Below are 16,377 nucleotides of genomic sequence, written 5' to 3' on the forward strand. Positions count from 1 at the left end.
TGAGTCAGGGAAGGCCAAGTCCACTCATGTTTTTATATCCTCTGCTAAGAAGTGAGTACTATACATCACAGGTGGCAAACACAAGGCCCGTGGGCCAAATACGGCCCTCTACCTTGTTCTATCCAGCCCTCGCCTTGTTTCTACCCGGCAGCAGCTCCAAGCTCCTCGCCCCTAGTTAAGGAGTAGTTACATTTATACAGTCCTAAAATTATATTCGGCCCTTTGAAGGCAACGATGAGGCTGATGTGGCCCCCAATGAAAATGAGTTTGACACCCCTGCTATACAGAGTCCCTGTCTCCACTGCTTCCTGTTGCCCAATATCTGGGTCAGCTCCTCGGAGTGTTAGCACACATTCCAAGAATTGAGCTCTCAAATGTAGAGCCCCTGAACTTTGAATCTCAAACCTTATGAAACCAACACCTGAGTCCTAAATATAAGACTTTCCTTAATGGTGAAAGTCAAGTTGGACCCCTCACAAGATGAAGCAGTTGTTTGGAGGGGCAGGTGAGAATTGAAGAAGGAGCAGAGTGCTGCATCGTAGAAGAAGGTCCTTGAGAATTTCACGTGTGGTAGGGAGAATAATGACCCCCCTCCTAATCCCTGAAACCTATAAGTACGTTACCTTATAAATGCAAAAGTAACTTTGAAGAGGTGATTAGCGTAAGGATCTTGAGGTAGGGTGGCCCCAATCCAATGACAGAGACCCTTAAAAGAAGGAGGCAAAACAGCCAGTCGGAGAAGGACACAGGAGGATGGGAGCAGAGATGTGTGTGATGTGATTACTGGCTGAAAAGGGGCCATGATTCAAGGCATGAGGACAACCTCTCGGAGCTGGAAAAAGCAAGGAAGGAGATTCTTCCCTTGAGCTTTGTGAAGCAATGTTACCCTGATAACGTCTTGATTTTAGCAAGGTTCTATTTCATACTTCTGACCACCAAAGCTGTCAGAAAATTTATGTTGTTTTCCACCACTAAGTTTGTGGAGATTTGTTACAGTAGCTGTTTGGAAACTCATACAGTAAGACACACACACAGGCGGCACATATGCAATAGTTAAGGTGGTATATAATTTGAATTTGTTTCTGCTAGAATCCAGCTAGAATGCTGGATCCATCTTCTGTTTTGTTTTCAAAGAGATTGAAGATAGGTCAGTGTCCTGTTCCTGGAAATTTATGAGTTTTTAAAAATATATACATATACTTAATGTGACCATTCCACAATCAAGATATTTAAAATTCTCATCACCCCCAAAATTCAGACAACAAATATCAGACAACTGCTGATATTTCTGTCACTATAGATTAGTTTGTACTGCTCTATAATTTTATACAAATGGGATCATACAATGTTTTTGCTCAGTTTCTCTGAGAAACTGATCTATGTGATTAGGTGTGTCAGAGAACCATTGCTTTCTCTTGGCCGGTAAATTTCTTTATCTTGGTATGACACAATTTTTTAGTCATTCACCCACTGATGGACTTTTGGTTATTTCCAGTTTTAAGCTATTACATATAAGGATGATATTAACATTGTGTTTACTTCCTTATATAAACATGTTTCTTTTTCCTTCTCTTGCGTACAGAACCTGGGAGTAGAATTGCTGAATCAAACAGATAAGTGTATATTTAACTTTTAAGGAAATGCCCAACTGTGTGCCCTGGCTGGTGTGGCTCAGTGGATGGAGTGCCAGCCTATGAACTGAAAGGTCACCAGTTTTATTCCCAGTCAGGGCACATGCCTGGCTTGTGGGCCAGGTCCCAAGTTGGGGGTGTGCGAATGGCAACCAATCCCATATGAGATATTTCTCTCCCTCCTTTCCCCTCTCTCTAAAAACAAATAAATAAAATCTTTTTAAAAAGGAAATGCCCAACTGTCATACTAAATTATGGCCTCACCAGGAGCATGTGAGTTTCAGTAGCTTAACATCTTCAGCAACATTTGTAATGTCAACCTTTTTAGTTGCACATTTACATGACTTTAGTATCTAACAGTGATTTTTAAAAAGATTTTATTTATTTATTCTTAGAGAGAGGGGAGTGGAGGGAGAAAGACAGGGAGAGAAACATCCATGTGAGAGAGAAACATCAGTCAGTTGCCTCTTGCACGCCCCCAACCAGGGACCTGGCCCACAACCCACACATGTGCCCTGACCGGGAATCAAACCAGTGACCCTTGGGTTCACAAGCTGGCGCTCAGCCCAAGCTGAGCACCTCCAATCAGGCCAGCACTTATTTCCAATTTTTTTTTTACAGATTCCTTACTGTTTTCCAGGCAGCTGATCATATTGTTACTTCTTCCTGTCCAACATGTATGCTATTTATTTCTTCTTGTTGCCTTGGTGTGATGACAAAGTACTTCAAAAAAAAGTTCAACAGAGAAGATGAGAGTGAATATCTCTGTGTTGTTCTCAGTCTGAGGGGGAAAGCATCAGTTATTCACCCTTGAGTATAATGTTAGCTGCAGGTTTTTTACAGAAGTCCTTCATCAGGCTAAAAAAATTTCTCTCCATTTCTATTTTGTGGAGCATTTTTATCATGAATTGTGGTGAATTTTGCCACATTTTCTTTTGCATCTATTGGGATGATTATCTGATTCCCTCACCCACTTCAAGGCCTCTGAGTGAGTGGGCCTGCTGTTAAATAAGCTTACAAGTCTCGAAGTGTTGTGCAGTACAAGTGTACATTATTCATATTTATATTTGTATTTGTATTTGTATTTATATTTTGGAGTAAGGAGTCCTATCCTGCCCAAATCACAGCACATATCTTGACTTACAGAGCTCGTGCCTGTTTACCGACTGATCGAACAGATTTAAGATTTTAATAGGGATATAGGACGATCTAGGGCCAAGGCCACTGGGCCTGTTCCTCTCTAAGGCATGACAATGGCCTCAGGAGATAACACGATGAACTCAGGAGTGGACAAACCTGCCCAAAATAGAACTGTCAGCAGAAGGAAATAGCCATTATCCTTTTCATAACTTTTTAAAAATGAAGTGAATGTATTAAACACAGACCCCAAATGAAAAGACTAAGGAAATACATCAGTACCCATTCAGTTCAAGTCAGAAATAAATGTAAAAACGCAGCCTCGGGAACTGTGATCAGTTGGGCTTTGGATACACATTTGCAATTTCAGAAACGGGCCCAGACAACTCAAGGCTTAAGGTAAGAAAGACCATGAAGGACAGGTAGACAGATCATCACCAGGTATGTCAGGAGACCAGGATTATTAAAATCAGTTTTGTGCTCAGGAAACAGGAGCAAAGTCGCAACAGTAATCAAAGCAGTAATCTCCAAAGGGAGGTGCCCTGCAGCCTGGAAACACCCTGGTATGGGGGAAAGAAAATACTAGAACATCTATTCCTGAAACACTGAGGTGAGAAGAAATGATTAGAACTTCTATTTTATCTAAAAGGAAAACTCAATAGGAACATTTCCAAAATATGTACAATATAGTAATATAATAATTAACATATGATTTGAATAAATTAATATTCATATATTGGGGCATATGCTGTTTTTTTCACTTGTACATATTCACATAATTTTTAAGCAGATGTGCTACATGTTAAGCTCCATGATAAAAGTGACTACCTTAATTTTCTGGACCTGGTACAAAATTGGCATATGAAAGACACAGTAAAAGTCAGTCGCATGAAATAAAAGTGAAACTATGGAGATAAATTAGTTCGGAAATAATCTGCCCTAGGTCCATTTCTCCTCCATCGGGAAAGACATTGGTGTTGAGGAGAGTGTGACTGCCACAGCTTCCAGTGCTTTGACGAAACCGCAAATGTGTGGCCTTCTGGCCAAGCATCTGTGATTTTATATGTTGGAGCCAGCACAGTATCCCTGGGGCCTGCAAGATTTCATAAGTTTGCTGTAGCTGTACCAAGAAAGAAGGTATATGCAGATTTCTACAGAAATTATGATTCCATGAAAGAATTTGAGGATATGAGGAAGACTGGTATCTTTCAGAGGGCAAAGTGATTTTGGAATGTAAAGAATTTTGGGGCCCTAGCTGGTGGGCTCGGTGGGTTGAGCATCAGCCTGTAAACCAAAAGGTCACTGGTTCAAATCCCAGTCAGGGTATATAGCTGGGTTGTGGGCCAGGTTCCCGGCTGGAAGTGTGTTCATTGATCTCCCTTCCTCCTTTAACTAAAATCTTTTTCTTAAAAAAGAATTTTGGGGTGTTGGGTGTTGATTTCCGTGGAAGTTTGTCACTGGCCTGTGTTCTTGAACTATAGAACATGAATATTTTGTCTAAGGAATAGTTTCTATTAACAAATAAACAATTTAACAATTAAATAAAATAATCTACCCTGCAAGACAATTTGTAATGTTTGGTCACCTCGATACGGGATGTGTGCCCTGCTCCCCAATCAGTGTGAACAGAAAGCAAGCTTAGCATGTAATATTATAAATAAGAAAGCCAGAAATCAGTCAAGCATGTTATATAGCCTACTTGAAGAATAGGAGCAGTGGGTCTGAAATGACTAGAATTCCTCTAGTATCTGGACCTGGAGGTTAACAAATATTGTCACTTAGATCATGTAATTAATTCCCTTCCTCCGACTTCCCAGTACACATCCAGATGATTACTAGATTTCCCTGCATACTTTTCTATCAAAAATTGTGCTGGCTGGCCCTCTTCCCTTGGCATCTTCCTGTAAACTCGTATGTTGATCAATAGTTCACAGGTGAAGTTTTATGAATTTTGCTCATGCTAATAAAACTCCCTTGTTCAAGTCCGAGGTGCACCACCAAGAATCCTGGGCCCACAAAGAGGCCAGAGCTGGGCCTGCAGGAGCCCCACCAAAGCACCACCGCCTTTACCAAAGCGACCATCTGTCTTCTGTTATGCTAATTTCTCAGCTCTTTAACAAATACGATCTGCAAGTTCTCTGTAAACACATTGGTATAGGTGACTATTGTTGGCACCATCCTGATTGTTCCACAAACTTGTTCTAGATGATTTGTTCAAAGTGAGCCTCCCACTGCTGTCAGAGAACAAAGTTTCCCATTCAAATGATGCTTTTGTCAAGGCAAGTGCTTGTTAACAAACTACAGAAATGACCCCTGAAAATAGTCTTGCGAGTGCTTTTTAAAGATCAGTTTTCTTTGTGTTCGAGGATATGTGCTCTAATCTCTGCAGCCTCTTCGTTCTCCTTATAAGTTGCCCAAACTCACTGCTGCCCTGCACGGAGTCCCAGCTGGACAGACAGATTGTAAGAGATTTTGTGTCCATTCTATAGCAACGATTCTAGCAGTTTGTTTGAATGTCCCCAGTGCCCAATAGCATAAGGGATAAGTCAATTGTGTAATATGCTTGTAATAGATTACTACTCAGCAGTGAAAAAAATGATATCCATACATCTACTGACCTCTGAAATAATAAATTGGGAGGAAAAATGATAGAAAAAATAAACTCCAATATTGTTTCTATGAAGTTTATATATTTGTGGAACAATGTTTTATACTGTTTATGGATCCAAGTGTATGTAATAAAATTATAAAGAAATGAATGGGAAAGATGGACACTGACTTCAGGATGGTAATTTTATTAGGAGGATGGGAAACGTGACTGGAGTGGTTGTGCAGGCCCCTTCACGTGTATTTGTGATCTATTTCAATTATAATAATCTACATTTTTAAAAAATCCACAAATAAAAACAGAAAGATCAGGTCAAAAGTTGTAGCAATAACCCAAGGTGAATGGTGAGGTTAACTTGAGGTAGTGGCAAGCGCAGCTACAGAAGGGATTAAATAACATGGCGATTCCCAAACTTTTCCACTTTTGTTCTCCGAACTTGAAGTAAATAACTTCCTACTTCCTGATGTAATCCAAAGTATACTACTGTGTAGAATTCTATATTTGAAGTCCATGCGAATTTTGCATTTTACCCCAGAATACATGCATGTTTGTGCTAAATATTGATATATTTTATATTAATTATAGAAGAGTCAACTTATACTTTTAACTTTGTAATTCTATGCTTGAAATTTTTCTAAGATATGAACATAATACATGAACAAATTCATACCACTATTCCACCATGAAAAAATGGCAAACAGTGCCCAATGATAACCCTTTTCTCTCTTTCTTTTTTTTATTAATGCTAGGACTTGGCATTTTTTTTTTTACTCCTTTTAAAATTTATTTAATTATTTTTGGTTTTCTTAAGTAAAACATGTATCTAAATAATCATATATAATTCAGCCATTAAATTAACTATTAGATATTGGTGATTTTTTAAAAATCCCAATCATCATTAAGGCTGTGTGTGAGTGTGTAATCTGGGACATCATCAATCATGACGGATTTTCAGGAGGACAAATTGTAAACGTAAACATATTGATATTTCAGATCCAAGAGGTCATAAACCAGATAGGGAGTTTTATTAAAAGCTCTACCCTCAGAAGACTCCTACAATTCCTTTTTCAGACAGCCTACCCACATCCACATTCATCAACTACCATGTTATCATAGTGTCGTAGAATAACATTGTCATTGTTGTCCTGGTAAAGCATGGAGATGGGGGACAGCTTGGTGGGAATACAGACAGCCTGGGGAATCGCTGGGTCAACAGCATGCATCAGTGCTTGCATGAATGCATAGTTGGAGCTGTTGAGGGAAGTGGTCAATGAGAAAGGACAATCTCCGTGGCAGTAATTTGCCATGAACCCCTTGGGGGCGATGATCCACTTGTGCCAACCCAGGTCCCTGAAGTTGATGAACAGCTGGTGACGATGGCAGAGGTTCTTGCAAGGAACATTAGGGGCAGAGAGGACTGCCCTTTTTTTCCGGGAAGAATGGTGGCACTGCTCAGGGTCGAGGGTCACCACCATCAGGGAAGCATGAAGAGAACATCTCAGTCTGGCACAGGTGTCCTCAAGCTGATAATTCACCCCAGAGTCTCTGTGCCCTTTCACTAGTATCTCCAAGAACAAGCCTACGTTTTTCTGAGGGTTATCATTCCAGTCCTTAGCCACATCCAGTAGGTTGAAGCGAAGGACACCTTGAGGCCACGGTACTGACTGCAATAAAAACACTTTCCCTGGCTTGGGGGTGGCCTGGCCCCACACATGAGGCTCCTGAACCAGGGAGAGAGCCAGTTCCAGTTGTGGCCCCAGGTGATAGTAAGTGTTGGGCCCCAAGTCCAGGCCCAGCTGGGCCGTTGTTAACTGCTCCTTGTCTTTAACTGCAGACAGGTTGAAGTAGAGGAGCTTCTGTAGGCAAGAGGAAGCCTGGGGAATTCTCTTGGAGTAAAGAAAGAAACCTAGACAGGAACAGAGACATGTGAGTGTCACCATAACATTAATATATCTTACTTTATATCCGCCTATGATGTAAATGTGAAATGTTACATGTATATCACATACGCAAAGTAAGGGCAGGAAATAATCAGTTACACTCAAATTCTATCATTTGGGAGGGTTTATTTCTCCTCATTTTTTATTTACTTTTTAAACTATAGTTGGCATGCAATATTATATTAGTTTCAGGTGCACAATGTAGAGATTACACATTTATATACCTTATGAAGTGATCACCAAGGTAAGCGTAGACCCATCTGGCACCATACATAGCGGTTACAATATTACTGACTATATACCCTATGCTGTACATTACATTCCCATGACTAATTTTATAACTGGCAGTTTGTACTTCTTAACCCTCTTAAAAAGGTGGAACACTTCACAGATTTGCACGTCATCCTTGCATGGGGGCCCTGCTAACCCTCTCTGTATCGTTCCAACTTTCAGTATGTGTGCTAACAAAGCAAGCACAAGGCCAGAGGTTCTCACCCCACGTGTGCAAGTGCCCAAGGGGTCCTGTGTACAACTAACAAGGTCCATGATGGTAGATGGGAAAAAGAATGACATCTTTTTTTTACTAAACTCTAAATGAAATCTGGCATTTCTTTCACTCATGAAAATAGTCAACAAATCCCAATAACATTATCAGGGGCTAAGACACTGTTACCAAAAAAACAAAAAACATAGCTTTGCTCATGCATTAAGTTGTTGCAAATATTTTAGTTTTTTAATTTTTATTTATTTATTTTTAGAGTGAGCAGAAGGGAGGGAGAAAGAGAGTGAGAGAAATATCAAGTGTGGTTGCCTCTCACATGGCCCCCACTGGGGACCTGGCCCACAACCCAGGCATGTGCCCCAACTGGGAATCAAACTGGCAACTCTGATTTGCAGCCCATGCTCAATCCACTGAGTCACACCAGCCAAGGCAAATATTTTAAAATAATATGCTCACACTACTTTGGATTCATGGTAGTTAGATAAATTCTGTAGATATTGTTACTTGTATTTGTTACAGCAATAATGCATCCTATATGCTATTATATACACATTTGTTTTTAAACATATTTTTTCTAAATATATTTTAATATTTAATTGATTTCTTTTGAAATTCTAAATATTTTATTGGAGGCATGTAAACCATTATCCTGAAAAGGTGTCCGGTGGCTTCAACAGAACTGCCTAAGGGACTCCCACACAAAAATGTTTAAGAACATCCTAGGCTCAAGGGCTGCCAGTCAAGATCTAACCACTTAGATTGACTTCAGAACAAACTCCTGTCATCCAGCAAAGACTGACCCTCCAGAAATCTCTTATGATTTATCTTTAGGTAATTCATAAGGATGTAAAGCCCACAGTTGTCAATATCAGCAATGTCTAGTCCTGTATCTCTGAAGACGTCTTCTCCCACCTCGCTAGATACTGAGGGGCAATGTGATCCTTCAGTTTCTCCACATGCCCCTTGCTTCTCTCCACCTTTTGAAGTTGTAGTTGTATGTTTCCATATTTTCAAAGTCAACTTCTCTGCCTGGATTTTCGAACCTCACCTATTACTTGAGGAAAAGTTCAATAGAGTATATTTTTACCTTTTCTTTTTTTAAAGGTTTTATTTATTTATTAGAGAGAAGGAGAGGGAGGGAGAAAGAGAGGGATTGAAATATTGATGTGTGACAGACACAGACATGTTGATGGGTTGCCTCTCACCCACCCCCAACCGCAGACCTGGCCCAAAACCCAGGTATATGCCTTGGCTGGGAATTGAACCAGCGACACTTTGATTCGCAGGCTGGCCCTCAGTCCACTGAGCCACACCAGCCAGGGCTGCAGTCTCATTTTAAAAATAAGGAACTTGTGCCCTGGCTGGTGTAACTCAGTGGATTGAGCGCAGGCCTGCGAACCAGAGGATTGCGGTTCGATTCCCAATCAGGGCACATGCCTGGGTTGTAGGCCGGTTCCTTGCAGGCCAACTACCAGCAGGGGACGCATGAAGGGCAACCATACATTGTTTCTCTTCCTCTCTCCTTCCCCTCTAAAGATAAATAAATAAATAAAATCTTTTAAAAAAAAAGTGAGAGAGAGAAACTTGCCCTGGCTGGTGTAACTCAGTGGATTGAGCTCAGAGCGCAGGCCTGCAAACCAAAGGATCGCAGTTTGATTCCCAGTTGGGGTAGATGTCTGGGTTGCAGGCCAGTTCCCAGCAGAGGATGCATGAGAGACAACCACACATTGATATTTCTCTCCCTCCCTCCTTGCCTTCCCCCTCTAAAGATAAATAAATAAAATCTTTTTTAAAAAAGAAGAAAATTAAAAAATTTAAAATTACCAGTTTTCTCTTCAAGCTCAATGTATTATCTCTCCCTTTCCTTTCATTGACCATCTTTTAAAAAGATCAGTCTAGCTTTGACTAGTGTGGCTCAGTGGACTGAGTGACGACCTGCAAACCCAAAGGTTCCCAATTCAATGCCCAGTCAGGGCACATGCTGGGCGGCCAGGTTCCCAGCTGGGGGTGTGCAAGAGGCAGCTGATCAATGTATCTCTCACACACTGATATTTCTCTCCCTCTCTTTCTCCCCTTTCCCTTCTCGCTAAAAATAAACAAAATCTTTAAAAAAAAAAAAGACAAGAATTGTCTACATTGGCTGTCTCTACTTCTTACTCATACCCTTCTGTTATTTTCCAATACCTTTACCACTCCAGTGAAACATCACTCTTAAAAGTTGTTAACTGTCAGGTTCAGGGGTGTTTTCATGGACTTATCCCTCTCTGAACAGTTAATCTCTCCTGTTTATGGTTCTAATTCTAATATATTGGTCTCCCCTTTTACTCATATCACTAAATCACATCCCTTAGGCTTAAGAAAAAAGAAGCCCAAAACCCAAAATGAAAAAGATGGACAGATGAAAATTAAAAACTTCTATATTCAAAAGACATTATTAATAACAAAAACAAGAATGCTCGTAATGTACAAAACAAGTTAAAATTCATGGCCATAAAGAGCTTTTTGAATGATTAAGGGGCCTTACAAATCATTAATACCAATGAAGAATCCTTGATAGGAAAGGGGACATATATAAGCTTTAAAGCAACTGCCTGAAAAATAAAAATGAATGGTTCATTATTCATTTGAAAAGACATTATTCCATCTTATTAAAAATTAAAATTAAAATGAGATTATGTTTTTCCTTCCAGGCTAACAAAAATTAAAAGCTAAAGATGTCCCCTAGTGAGCATTCAGTGTAGCATGGGTAAGTACACTGTGGTATATTACTAGAATGAACACTATACAACAATGACAATGAACCACAGATACACACAGCATGGGTACATCTCACAAATACGATGTTGAGTGAAAGAAGCCAGACACAAGAAAGAACACATTTCACATTTCTATTTACATGAAGTTCAAAAACAGGCAAAACTCAGATGTAATGTTAGATACCAGGACAGAAGTGACCCTTGCAGAGGTGTGGTGATTACCCAGAAGGGGGCATGAAGGATCTTGGGGGTGCTGGTCACACCCTGTTTCTTGATCTGGGTGCTGGTTTTCTGTGAAAATTCATTGAGCTGTTCGCTGTGGTGTAAGCCCTTTTCTGGGTGGGTGTTATACTGATATTTCATTAAGTTCTTTTTAAAAAAGATTTTTATTTATTTATTTTATTTTCAAAGACAGGGAAAGGGAGGGAGAAACAGAGAGAAAGAAACATCAGTGTGTGAGAGATACATTGATCCGTTACCTCTCACATGCCCCCATCTGGGGACCTGGTCCTGACCAGGAATCAAACCAGTAACCTTTCAGTTCACAGGCAGTCACTCAATCCACCACACTGAGCCACACCAGCCAGGGCAAGTTCTTATTTTTAAAAAGATTGCTGTTAATGGCAGGGAAGTGAGAATTCTGACACTCGTGGTGGGGTATAAATTTTGGAGAACATTTGCTATATATCAAAAATATATAAGATGACAGCATAGGCAGACATGGCTCGCCTCTTCACACATCAAAATTACACCTAAAATATAGAAAAACCATCACTCGGAACCAGCAGATAGAGTTGAATGCAAGTCTGACAACTGTGGAATTAAAGAAACCACACCCATCCAGACTGGTAGGAGGGGTGCAGAAGCAGAACAGGCTGGTCTTACACTCACCTGTGGTGGATAACAATTTGGGAGAGACATCTCAGGAGCCAGGATTCCCAGACCCACAACAGCCCCCCAGCCCAGGGTTCCAATGCCAGGAAGATAAGTCCCCACAACTTTGGCTGCAAAAACCAGCAGGGATCGAGTTGGTGGAAGAAATTTCTGGAGCCCCAAGAAGTTCTTCTTAAACAATACACACACAGACTTCCCTACTCAGATTCCCTCTGACCTCCAACACCAGGATAGCAGCTTGAAAGTGCCCTATGGGAGAAACTAAAGTGTCTGGCACCGAGGCAAGCAGAAGCCATTGTCCCTTTTCAAAACCCTGCCCCCCATGGAGCCAGTAGGCTAATGCCATATCTGAGACTCCATCAACCTGGCTAACACTGTTTAGCCCTGCCCTGGAAATCCCCAGAAATTCTGCTCCACCCAACGTACAGGCCTACCTAAACTGCTTTTCCATATGAATGGCTGGTCTTGGCTTATGCTTCACAACTCCCTATATTCTCTCCAACAGGAAACAGCTGCCTTCAGTGAGCCCTAGGCTTGGCACTAGCAGCAGCCCGCCTGGATTCACAGCTTGGCTTTGCCTGGGAATCTCCAAACCTAGCACAAGTAGCAGCCATCTCAGATTGCTTATGGCTCAGGCAGGGTGGCTCCAGGCAAACACAGGCTGACCTTAGCCTGCACCACCCAGGAACTCACAGGGCCAGCACACCCAGTGGACAGCTACAGACCATGTTGGAGCAGCACCACTCTGCCCCTGCACAGCTAGCCTAAGTAAACCCCTCCTATTGATCTGTCAACAGCAACCAAGACTCAACTAACAGAGGAGGGGTATACTCAGCCCACATGAAGGGTGAACCTCAAGTACCCAGTTTGGGTGATAGGGGAGGCTGTGCCACTGGACCCTGCAGGACACCTACTACATAAGGCCATACTACCAAGATATAAGTCAAAGCAGCTCTAACTAATGCATAGAAACAAACACAGGGAAGCTACCAAAATGAAGCGACAAAGAGACATGACCCGTACGAAAAACAGCAAAACTCCAGAAAAAGCAATAAATGAAGTGGCTATAAGTAATATATCAGATGCAGAGTTTAAAACACTGTTTATAAGGATGCTCAAGAAACTTAATAGTCCTGGCTGGTGTAGGTCAGTGGATTGAGCGCGGGCCTGCGAACCAAAGGATCATGGTTCGATTCCCAGTCAGGGCACATGCCTGGGTTGCAGGCCAGTTCCCAGCAGGGGATGCACAAGAGGCAACCATAAATTGATATTTCTCTCCCTTTATTCTTCCCTTTCCCTCTAAAGATAAATAAATAAAATCTTTTTTTAAAAAGAAACTTAATAAGAACCTCAACAGCATAAAAGAAATTCAGTCAGAAAAAAAGAATATGCTAATTGAAATAAAGAACAATTTACAGGAAAATAACAGTAGTGTGGATGAAGCCAAGAATCAAATCAATGATTTGAAACATAAGAAACATAAAGCAACCAATCAGAACACAAGAGGGAAAAAGAATCCAAAAAATAAGTACAGAGTAAGCAGCCTCTGGGACTTCAAGAGGTCCAACATTTGCATCATAGGGGTATAAGAAGAAGAAGAGAAAAGCAAAAAATTAGAAAATTTTATTTGAAATAATAATAAAAAATTGTCTAATTTGGTGAAGGAAATAGACATGCAAGTCCAGGCAGCACAGAAAGTTCCAAACAAGATAGATGCAAAGAGGCCCTCTCCAAGAAACCTCGTAATCAAAATGCCAAATGTTAAAGATAAAGAGAGAATCTTAAAAGCAGCAAGAGAAAAGAAGTTACCGCAGGGGAGTTCCCATAAGCCTGTAAGCTAATTTCTCAAAAGAAACTTTGCAGGGTAGAAGGGATTGGCAAGAAATATTCAAAGTCATGAGAAGCAGAGACCTACAGCCAGCTACCCAGCAAAGCTATCATTTAGAATGGAAGGGCAGATGAATAGCTTTCCGGATGAGAAAAAACTAAAGGACTTCATCATCACCAAACCATTATTATCTGAAATGTTAAAAGGACTTATTTAAGAAAAAGAAGAAGGTCAAAACTATGAATAAAATGGCAATAAATACATATCTATCAACAATTGAATCTAAAAAACTAAGCAAACAAGAACAGAGACAGAATCACAGATATGGAGAGCATTTTGATGGTTGCCAGATATGAGGGGGGTGTGAGGGAACAGGTGAGGAGGTGAGGGGATTAAGAAGTACAAATAGGTAGTTACAGAATAGCCATGGGGATGTAAAGTACAGTATAGGAAATGAAGTAGTCAAAGAACTTATATTTATGACCCATGGACATGAACTATGGTGAAGAGTGTTGCCTTAGGGAGTGGGGGTGCTGGATGGAGAGAAGGCAAAGAGGGAAAAATCAGGACAACTTTAATAGCATAATCAATAAAATATAATTTTTAAAAATTAAGTATGAATGTGCCTACTCTTTTATCCAACAATCTCCTTCCAAGAATTTATCTTAGGGAAATCATAGAAAATGTCCACACACACACAAAAAAGTGGACGTAAAGCTGCACCATTAATATATGTCTATGCCCATCAACAGGGCATTAATTACATAAATTGCAACATATCAATACAATGGAATATCATGTAACCATTAAAATGAAAAAGTTGACTGTGTTGGCTTTTATGAGATGTTCATAATACTAAAGGACTGTATATATAGTATGCCCCATTTTTAAAAATTGCAGGTTTATATTATATATGCAAAAAAGAAAAGCCTGGAAGAATATACAACTTCTTTTTTTTTTTTTTAAAGATTTTTATTTATTTATTTACCTTTAGAAGGGAAGGGGAGAGGGAGAGAAACATCAATGTATGGTTGCCTTTTGTGCATCCCCTGCTGGGAGTTGGCCTGCAGGGAACCGGCCTGCAATCCATGCATGTGCCCTGACTGGGAATTGAACCGAGATCCTCTGGTTCGCAGGCCTGTGCTCAATCCACTGAGCTATACCAGCCAGGGCTACAACTTCTAATGGTGATTTTCTCTAGAGGAAGGGTTAAGGAGGGATGACAGTGAGATTATATTCTGTTCCCACCATTATTTGATAAAATTACTATCACAAAAATTGAAGATTTTTTTGCATTGGGGAAGGATGAAGTAACCTTAGCAGTTTTCTACTCTCTCCAAGAAACCCCCCCCCATTACCTCTTAAGCCTCCAGAACGTTTCCCTGAACCCACACCCCAAGGCCCTAAGCTTCTAAATGTAATACTTAGTACAGTGCATATATAGAAGTCATTTGTTTTTTCCTCCCTTCTATAAACTCACAGGGCAGATTTTTATCTTTAATCTCTGTATTCTTAGGGTCATACACTGTTCCCAGCACACAGTAGGTATCCAACAAATGCTTCTTAAATAAATATTCAAATCTCAATCTCCAGTTGCTGTAAAACTAACCTATGAGGGCTCTCAATACTGCCTCTGAACTACTTGGGAGGCCAATGGAAATGCAGATTACAACGCTAATCTCTGACTCTGAATAAGAATCAGGTGGGAGGGTGAAGGGCAGGAACAAGGCAAGAGAATAGTAAACTTTCCACAGTTGATCTGGGTCATTTTGGTGGGTGATTAGTTTGGCAAATCATTAAATGCAACTCTCTCAGACCCTTATATAGAGTATGACAATGGCATATGTTATTACTCTGTATTTGTACATCAAGAATAGCCTTTTCCACCCAACAAAGGTGGAAAGGAGATATGGCAAAAAGAAGCTGGGCCCATGGGCAAGCTGAATTCAAAATTTTTACCCACTGCTTGCCATCCCAAAGGCACCAGGATGCGTCCATTGTGGGCTACAGAGTAGACATGAGTAGAATGAGTCCTTATTCTACCCCCACCCATCCTACATAAACTGCAGCGTAGAGCTATTGATTCAGGAAAACACAAAACCAAACCCAGCTTGTTTTGAATCCTGACTTTGTTCACACACTAGCTGTTTGATCTCAAATACATTACAGGTTACCTACTGTCTCAGCCTATCTCTCAGGGTTGTTGCTGGGATTAAATCAGATAAAGTACATAAAATACCAGCACAAAGCCTTCTATGAACCCGCAGTCACTGTTACTTCTTCTTTCCTTTGTTCACACCCTCTAATGTCCAATTTTTCGGTAGGAAATATTCCAATACCCTTACCTTGATCTGGCAGAAGTCGAAGTACATTCCCCCGGACTCCCAGCTCCTTCACGTAGCATAAATCTCGCGAGACCCCTAAGGTGACTGCTGCCTCTCGATTGCGGAAAATTTTCTTCAAGATATGAGGCACAGGTTGGAATTTCTGGGGTGAAGGCACCTTGTCTAAGCCTAGGAGTTGGAGAAAGTCATGTTCCTGAAATTGCAATGTCTGGCCCAAGGCCAGAGTTAACAAGAGGCTGAGAGCCAAGATTGGCAGGGGAGGAAGCATGGCCTCTGAGCTGAGACAAAGCAGGCTAGTCAGGCTGAAGAGAGGTCTAGCTCCCGACTTGCCAGCAATTCAGGCGCTGCTAATTTATCTGCCGTAGGATAATCAAGTGTGAATTGCTCTCTTCCCGGCTCCTCAAAGGCAATTGGATGGGAAAAGACAGATTTTTTTTTTCTTCCTCTCTAGGTCTACTGTTCCAGAAAGTAAGTACACAAAGCAAAGATTACCATTGCGTAGGCCTAACTCTACAACAGTCTGAAGTTTGTCAGCAGTAGAAAGAGTGGAAAGGAGAAATGCATTTATTCATTTCACAAACATTTATTAAGCATCTATTATGTGCAAGGTGTTCAGACAGGTGCTAAGAACAGAGTACCAAGTAATTCAAAGTCTTGTCATTCTTAGTATAATTATCCAAATACCTAGGTAGATTTTTATTCGGCTATATCTATAGTGATGTGGGAAATTAAATCG

At 40.7% G+C, this 16,377-nt stretch overlaps 1 protein-coding gene and 1 non-coding gene across 2 annotated transcripts; both read right to left on the bottom strand.

Moving 5' to 3' along the window:
- Nucleotides 1-6,375: 6,375 nt before the first annotated feature.
- On the bottom strand, nucleotides 6,376-16,091 carry GDF3 (growth differentiation factor 3). The gene is made up of 2 exons (XM_037068089.1): nucleotides 15,642-16,091; nucleotides 6,376-7,282 (listed from the first exon to the last, which is right to left on the bottom strand). Exons 1-2 carry the CDS (start codon nucleotides 15,907-15,909, stop codon nucleotides 6,453-6,455), a joined length of 1,098 nt encoding a protein of 365 aa, XP_036923984.1. The 5' UTR covers nucleotides 15,910-16,091; the 3' UTR covers nucleotides 6,376-6,452.
- Nucleotides 7,686-7,793, bottom strand: LOC119002572 (U6 spliceosomal RNA). The gene has a single exon (XR_005069768.1). It is a non-coding gene; the product is annotated as a U6 spliceosomal RNA (small nuclear RNA).
- Nucleotides 16,092-16,377: the final 286 nt, after the last annotated feature.

Source organism: Sturnira hondurensis, unplaced genomic scaffold (assembly GCF_014824575.4).
Source record: "Sturnira hondurensis isolate 20B ecotype Veracruz unplaced genomic scaffold, ASM1482457v3 Scaffold0017436, whole genome shotgun sequence".
Lineage (NCBI taxonomy): Eukaryota > Metazoa > Chordata > Mammalia > Chiroptera > Phyllostomidae > Sturnira > Sturnira hondurensis.